At 33.9% G+C, this 9,017-nt stretch overlaps 1 protein-coding gene across 1 annotated transcript in view; it reads left to right on the top strand.

Annotated features, from left to right (window-relative positions):
- The first annotated feature begins 625 nt into the window (after positions 1–625).
- Positions 626–9,017, top strand: part of LOC142338165 (uncharacterized) — a 79,564-nt gene continuing 71,172 nt past the window's right edge. Inside the window, exon 1 of the mRNA XM_075387802.1 lies at positions 626–833. Coding sequence (XP_075243917.1) covers positions 626–833 — 208 coding nt within the window. The remainder of the gene's footprint in view (positions 834–9,017) is intronic.

The raw sequence follows: 9,017 nt of genomic DNA, 5'->3' as shown, positions 1-9,017 counted from the left end.
TTGAATAGAAAAACAAGAAAAGATCTCTTGGTCAATTTCGTGTAATTTATTACAGGAACTAATTTTTCTTCACAAGAAGGAATCGAAGACACTCATTGTATCTTTTGTTGAAGCGCTAGAAACTCTAGCTAAAAAAAGTAAAGCAGAAATGTAGTAAAAGATTTTACTCCATCGAAAATACAACTAAAGACAAAGCCAATTCTGTTTTTGAGAGATAAAAGAACACAAAAATCAAATTACTTCATTTTTGAATTTGAATATATTGAAAAAGAAGAAGGAGAAACTGATATATTGACTCAAATCCTCCAATTTCAGAAAAATCAAATTCTTGAACTACATCGATATTTCGAACGCTGTGTTAACATCTTTCGTGTATTTGTATTTAAAAATGGGAAATTCGATATGAATTTTTTGAAGTAATATTTACTATCCTACCTCATTCACGAGCGCGATATTCAGCCAACCGTTATTAAAAAATCGAATCATTTTTTATTCTTAAAGTTTGGTAATGTTCAGTTTCTCTATATTCTAAACTTAGAGGAAAAAGATCACAATCCCTTGGGGAAAGCCTTTACTGATTTCAAAGAAAACAATTTTTTCAGATTTTGTTAGGTGGCATTAGAATATGGATGTTGTATCCACACTAGAAGCAATGCAGACATTTTTGGTGTTCTATCATAACAAACATATCATAACAAAAAAAGATTTACATGATAAAATAGACAAGTATATGACCAGTGCTTCCTCAAATGACTTTACTACAAAAGCGGTTGTGGATAAAAACTATATTTTGAAACTGAGAAAAGATTTGAAAATCAATTGTGGGTGTAGACGTAAGCCAACTCTACCCCTTCTCAAGGTGTCAAGAAATGCCACTTGGGCTTTATCTTAGATAAGAATTTGATTTAGATTATCGAAAAATTAAAGCTAGGAAAAATTCAGTCGAGGAAATTTGAGAACTTGATTATGCCGTACCTACAATCTCAGCGTCCTAACTGTAATTTTGTAAATTACTACACAACTCGAACTCAGAGGAAGATTGATTGTTTTAATGTTGACGGATTTTGTTTTTGTGCACACAGAGAAACTAAGTTTGCAGCAACGGGTTTTTCTTTCAATTTTATTAAATTCAGGAAGCAAGAGCAAGTATGACAGAGGAGAAGACCCAAAGAAGGCTTAAGAAAGAAGATTTTGAAGAACTGAGAGGAATTTATCTGCGGAGCAGAAAAAATAATGTTGCTGAAACATGTGAATGTAATTGGTGCGAAAATCTAAAAGATGATGAATCTGTAAAAAAAACAAGTGAGCTACCTCTGAAGCAGAAATCTCTAAGTGCTAAGATAAGTGAGAAGAAATTGTTTGGTTTTGTTCAGTGTGAACTGGAATCTCCAGATAGGTTGAATCACATTTTTTCGATTTTTCCACCAATCTTTAAGAACTTCAATGTTTGTCAAGCAGATATTGGCGATTTTAAGAGGAACTATGAAACTGATAGCGATTTCTTCAAACAATCTTAACGCATTTGATTTCAAGCTTCAAGTTGTGGAATGGAATACTCATAACAACTTTACTCAACTTTTATTTTAGTATTGGGCTAAATTGCACAAAACTTTGATACTTCGTTCAGTATGCGGCCGAAATCTGCTTCAACAGTTTTGTGCAGTCAGTTGCTTTTGACAGAAGAATTGGAGATGAAAATCTTGAATTAAGCGTTTTAGCAGAGACAATGATACTGTTAGGGAAGAGTTCCTATAGTTATCCAATCATGGAGCGAAGCACAAATACAAAGACAAAATACCTGAACGGTGAATAGACTCACAAAGATATCAACGGGAAACTGATTGAGAGACCGAACAATTTGCCGAAAAAACTATACAAAACAGAATTAAAAAATCAAAAAATTGTGCACAGCGAACCAAGAAAATTCGGCTTTTTTATACATCAGTATGCAAAATTACGTATGCTGGAGCTTTGTTACACCATTTTTAAAACAAATTTTGCGATGTTGACTCATACGAGGAGTTAAAAATGGACACTGACTCCTATTTTTTATCTTTAGCATCCAATAATTTGTACGATTGATTCGTTCGTCTGAAAAAGCAGAGTGGCAACTTTTGAGGGAACGCAATTGTGATGATTCTTTCACAGCTGATGCTGTACAAAGTTTCTTCCTTGAACCTTGGTACCATAAACATAAAAAGCACAATAATTGTGAACCAAGTTTGATCAAGGAAGAACTTATTGTTGCTACGATGCCGAATCGGATAAATGCAAACTCAGTAGCAAAGGGCCAAATAAACAAACATTGGAAGAGACCACTACCGGACCATTGGAAAAGTATCGGCGATTAGTGGAGGAAAATATCAATTTAACATCTACAAGTAGCTGATTTCAGACAATCAATCACTGCGTTGCTATCCATCAACAAACAAACAAAGGACTTCCATATTTTTATCCAAAACGAAATATGACATCTGATGAAATTCTTTTTGTACTTCTGAACTTGTAAACTACTGGATTGCATTTTGGATTGTTAGCGTTTTTTGTTATGTTTAAAATCACGTATAGTGTACTTGATGTAAACTGTGTCTGACGATTTGTATAATTCATTTTTTTAAAACATTTCAATTTTCATAATCTTTAGCGGTTGTACCTAATCTTAATACACCTACTCATAATACATTGAGGCGGCTATACCTAATCGTAATATTTTGCCTTCGGGGCAGTTAGACTTAATTTTAATAAATAGCGTCGGCTATGCCTAATCTTAATACATTGCGACGGCGATGCCTAAGCTTAATATACTGCGGTAGCTCCACCTAATCCTAATACCTTGCGGCGGCTATAACTAATCTTATTATATTGCGGCGAATACAGCTAATCTTAATACTTTGCGGCGGCTATACCTAATCTTAATACACTGCGGCTATAATTAATACATTGCGCTGGTTATACTTAACCTTAATTTATTGCGGCATTTATACCTATTCCTAATACATTGCGGCGGCTATGCCTAACGTTTATAAATTGCGGTAGCTATACCAAAAACTTAATGAATATTAAATTTTACTGCGAGGGGAATTTTCCGTGTGCAATAATTCTCGTGCGGGCTGCCTGTGCTATTCCTCTGCGTGCTGCATGTACATTTCCCTTCCCAGTACAAATACCTCCGCGCTGCGATTCCCCTGCTCAAATGACCTCTAATGATCACGACCGGCTCCCAAAAACCACCCTGATCTTCTCCTACCTTACTACTAGAATCTATACTCCATCTTAATACATTAGGTTAGGCTCCATCTCCTTAAAAACAGGTATACCCTATCTTAATACATGGAGATGTACACCCCACCGTCATGCACTGATGCTCACCCTGTTAATACTAGCATAGCAATCTTCTCCAGAAGAAGAAAGTAAACTTTTCCTCTGAGTACACTAGTAACAGTAGAACTGAGGTTACCGCTCGCAGAAGAGAAGCAGAGGAACAGGAGAAGCCTTGAAATGTCCAAGGTTTAGCAAAACGATTTGCTCTTGAAAACGTGATTGTGTAAAGCCAAATGCAAAATTGCAAAAAACATTTGATCTCTGTAAAGATAAACAAACCAGCTTGCACGTCAAAAGCGTTTGTACTGTGATCTTTTTTTCTGACGCAGGATTTTCTTGCAGAAAACAGGCGGGTGAACGAAGTCCTTTCAAAAGTGTTTCGACATTTTTGCCGGATGAATGAACATGCATCTTTAGCTTTGCATCTACTTCATTTTCCCCTTCTCTTGATTTAGTCTCCGGGATAATTTTCCTTTCGTAGCGATCAGGATTCAACAAAAGGCACATTTAAATAGTAACAAAGCTTAAAATTAGTGTCATACAGTAATCAACATATCGCTAGCTAGCCCTTGCACCAGCTATTTTTTAACCTGAACCAGGATTCTATTTATATACCTCGGATACCTGTATACAGAAAATTATTGACTTGTATGAGTGGTGGGCAGCCGCTGGGTGCAACTACACAAGTCTGACCATAGTACAGTGAACCGCCGCCCTCACACCTCCTTTTTGTGATACTGGTCAGATTATGAATTAGACCTGCATGTTAATACATCTGCTTGCTCTGGACTTTGACATAGCTGCATTTATACTTGACATTATATCCCTGCTTGCTTGAACAGTTTACCTTGTTTTCCTATAAGAATTGTTACGTTTCTTCTGTTTATTTTGAGACGGAATCATGCAATAAATAGGAGAATTTTTTGTACGTCCTGTACCAGTGGGATAAAATATACAAAATTAAACGTTTCCAATACTAAACCCACACCCCGAGACAACTATAGCCGGACAGTTTATGTAAATTTATTTAGGTTAAGGCCGGCATGTAATTGATGAGACTCAAGGGCTCTCGAATCTCTCTATGATCAGACTCAATTGCGCTCGGTCCACCTTCCAGACCATGTGAAGTTGAGCGCATAAAAAGTCAGGTGTGCGCTCGAAATGGTCTGGACCAGGACAATATCGAGCACACACCTCAACCTGGGTTATCTCTGATCTTGCCCCTTGCAAAAACTCTTTCCTTGCTGGCTTGAACAGTTTGCCTTATTCTCTTATAACAATTGTTATGTTTTCTCTGTTTATTTTGAGACGAAATCATGCAATTAATGGGAGGATATTTTTGTACGCCCTGTACCAGTCGGATAAAATATGCAAAACTAAACGTTTCCAATACCAAACCCGCAATCCGAGACAACTATAGCCGGACAGTTAGGGTAAATTTAGTTAGGTTAGGGGCAGCATGTAAATTGACGTACCTGACTGAAAGTTTGTGTAAACTATCAGAAGTAAGCATTCCCCTAACTTCCTTGTCCTGAATTTTAAGCAACCTTTTCTCCCACCAGTCAAAATGAGAGATGAGAGTTTGTCATGTGCAAGAGGCAACCAAAAAATATTCGTTGACCAGGACAGAGGCATATAAACTAACATAATGCTATGTTATTTACCCAGCCAGTCTATTGAATCTGACGACAGTGTATAAGTTCTAACCAGACGAAACAAGCTGAGGAACCAATATCAGCAAAAAGGAAAAGTAAAAAAAGTAAACAAAGTAACCGCAGTTAATCACCTAACAAAATGGAGTTTCATTAATAATATATTGATCTATTTCTTCTCTACATAAATGCGCTAATGCGTGAATCCACCCTCCTGTTTCACTTTACACGGGGTGGATCTACCCTTCTCAACAAAAACGAACGATAAGATTTGTTTCTCGATTTTTCACTTTACCATGATTTCCCCAATAAATAAGAGCGGAATAGGTATCACAATCTAATCCCTTCTAAAGCCAGGTGGATTAAGGGTGAAACCCCTGCCCGAGAGAGTATGTGCACGTAATGGTAACTTGTTATTTCAAATTAGGAAAAGAGTTCACTGCTTAGTAACAGGCGCTGCCTCAGGTAGAATGAGAGTTGCCATTGGAACCTGAGGTTATGATTTCGTCCACTCCAAAATGAAAAAAGGCTCTCGGTAAATTTTTTATGGCTTCCAACAACACTTAAGTTTTTTAAGGTCAACTATCATAAGTAAAAATGACGGGGATAAAGTGAAAAAAATATATTAACATTTAAATGAAGAAGAATACAAAAACTTTGCACTTTCTCTTACAAAGAATGAATTAAAGAAGAGCATTTAGCGTAAAATTTTTCAGTTCTTTCTCGTAATGCTTTTTTCTCTAATTTTGCCAACTGTAACACCAGACGGCTGTGCAGTCTTGTTCTTCCTTTTTATGTACAGATTTTTCATCATTTTTGTTTATCTTTTTCGTCCCCACATAGTTTATTGGCATCTGCAAGAAAGAAGTTGCAGAATGTTCTGTTACAGAACTTTTTCAAGAAACAACTCTGGTTTCTCGACAAAAAACCTGCAATTGTTTTACAGAAAAACATAGTTATTTGTTTGTAAGCCCAGTCGTATTCGGATGATACTACTAGGTAAGCTGAATGTTCAAAATTTCGAACTTTCAGTTTTTATGAGGACGGGCATTCGTTTTTCCTATCTCTTGCAAAACTTTCGATTTGATAAGAGATATCTTGTCTTGTGTCATATTTTTTGTCCCATTGAGTATAAAAAAAGATTTTCAATTTGACGAAAAGCAATTTTGCAGCTTCTGTCTTAATAAGTGCTTATCAATCTCGAATTGTTCATTAAAATATCAAGTTTCAAAACAGCGAGGATTCATTCTGAGTAGCAAAGAATTTGTCACAATGCGTTTCAAGCGTGATGTTAGTTTTTAAGACGAAAACTGTTCAACAGGAGTAACATTTCGCAAAAAGTTTAAATTGCTGAAACAGATATTATTTCTATACAACAAACACAAAAATTATACCTATAAAATGAAGAATGCATTCGACAAAACATATTCACACGTGATGGTGAAGCAATTTAATTTTGATTGGGCAAATCTTGTTTAATTGATGTAATACACAAATTCATACTCCATTGTATAAATTTGTATTTTTTATGTAACGAACGGTTTTCTTCAAACTTCTAGTAACTGAATCTATAGGGTACTTTAAAAAAATTATTCTTTCCCCAAATGCTAAATTGGACGGATTTATTTTCAAGAGATCGATTATTTCTTAAGATATAACTCAAAAATCAAAAAAAATTGAGCTGTTTGTTTCTTTTGGAAGATGTTTGGTCTGAAATTGACGTTCAATAAAGTAGACACCAGTCAACCAATGGCTTGTATTTTCAGTCGAACCGATCTGGTTGTTCTTTTTTCATTATTTCGTTTTTTCCATTAAGCATTTCATTATCAAATTTTTCTTTTGTTCTTAACGCAAGTTTTTTTTGTTTTTGGTCATATTAGAAATCTTCTGTTAAAATTGAAAACCAAATAGACTAGAGGACTGGGGTATTCAGGTTTATTGTAAACTTTACGGAGTTTTGAGTATAAAAACTATCTCTACAATTTACTTCCTGTTTTTGTTTGACTACAGCAGCGTAGTGGTTAAATGAAGCCACTAATCAACTCAAAAATTAAGAGCATTTGTTTGGAAGTCAAAACTTTAGTCAGGAAAAACCTTAAGAATTATCATTTGATATTTTTTGTCTTTTTCCTTAGGAAATAATTTTTTTGTTCTTTTTTGTTTGAATAATCCATGACTCATTCAGTTTTTAACGTTTCTTGTAAAATTAAATTCAAGGATAGCTCGTTCAAATGGTTTTTATATGCGAGCTACAAATGTCAGATGAACCAGAAAAGATAAAATGTGTTTTAGTCCATTAAAAAAGCTAATAACATTGTCTGTGTCTCAGAGTTTTGTTTTCAGTTGTTATATCAAGTAGCCTCTCTTCTTGTATCATATATTTCTAAACAAAGTAATTTGAATTGTTAAACCTTTTGGATAAAATATTTTACGTCAATTATTTTTTAAAAAGATCTAATCAATTAACTCCTTCTTCTATTGTGCCGTTTCTCTTAAAAACATCATTAATGAACTGTAAGACACACTTTTGTGTTTTTCGATTATTGAAAAGTCAGGGGAATTCAAAAAAAGGCACTGCTTGTATTGAAACATTTCTGAACTTATATCAAGGTAAAGACATGAGCAGCTATGTAACGATTAAGCAATTTCCTAAACACAAACACACACACATATATATATATATATATAATTATATATTATAAATTATATATTTGTCACAATACACTCCAAGCGTGATGTTAAATGTTAAGAGGAAAACTGTTCAACAGGAGTAACATTTCGCAAAAAGTTTAAATTGCTGAAACGGATATTGTTTCTATACAACAAACACAAAAATTATACTTATAAAAAGGAGAATGCATTCGACAAAACATATTAACACGCAATGGTGCAGCAATTTAATTTGATTGGGCAAATCTTGTTTTATTGAGGTAATACACAAATTCATACTCCACTGTATAAATTTGTATTTTTTATGTAACAAACGGTTTTCTTCAATCTTCTAGTAACTGAATTTATAGGGTACTTTATAAAAATTATTTATCTCCAAATGCTAATTTGGACGGAATTTTTTTCAAGAGATCGATTTTTTCTTAAGATCTAACTCAAAGTTCAGAAAAAATTGATCTGTTTGTTTCTTTCGGAAGATGTTTGGTCTGAAATTGATGTTCAATAAAGTAGACGCCATTCAACCAATGGCTTGTATTTTCAATTGAACCGAACAGGTTGTTCCTTTTTCTTTATTTCTTTTTTTCATTAAGCATTTCATTATCAATGCAAAACAAAATTTTTCTTTTGTTCTTAATGCAGGTTTTTTTTAGGTCAATTTAGAAATCTTCTGTTAAAATTGAAAACCAAATTGACTAGAGGACTGGGGTATTCAGGTTTATTGTAAAATTAGCGGAGTTTTAACTATAAATTTTTTCTCTACAATTTACTTCCTGTTTCTGTTTGACTCCAGCAGCGTATTGGTTAAATGAAGCCACTAATCAAATCAAAGCTTATGAGCATTTGTTTTGAAGTCAAACCTTTAGTAAGGAAAAACCTAAAGAATTATCATTTGATATTTTTTTGTGTTTTTCCTTAGGAAATAATTTTTCTGTTCTTTTTTGTTTGTATAATCCATGATTCATTCAATCTTTAACGTTTCTTGTAAAATTAAATTCAAAGTCAGCTCATGCAAATGGTTTTTATATGTAAGCCCCAAATTTGAGATAAACCAGAAAAGATAAACTGTGTTTTAGTCCATTAAACAAGCTAAAAACATTGTCCTTGTCTCAGAGTTTTGTTTTCAGTTGATCTATCAAATAGCCTTCGTTCTTGTATCATATATTTCTAAAGAAAGGAATTTGAATTGTTAGACCTTTCCGATAAAATATTTTACGTCACTTCTTGGAAAGATATAATCAATTAACTCTTTCTCGTATTGTGCCGTTTCTCTTAAAGGACATCATTAATTAGCTGTAGGAAACAATTTTGTCTTTTTCGATTATTGAAGAGTCAGGGGAAATCAAAAAAATGCACTGCGTGTAATGAAACTTTTCT

Source organism: Convolutriloba macropyga, chromosome 4 (assembly GCF_964194025.1).
Source record: "Convolutriloba macropyga chromosome 4, txConMacr16.3, whole genome shotgun sequence".
In the NCBI taxonomy this organism is placed as follows: Eukaryota; Metazoa; Xenacoelomorpha; order Acoela; family Convolutidae; genus Convolutriloba; species Convolutriloba macropyga.
This window is presented reverse-complemented; position numbering and strand designations above follow the sequence as displayed.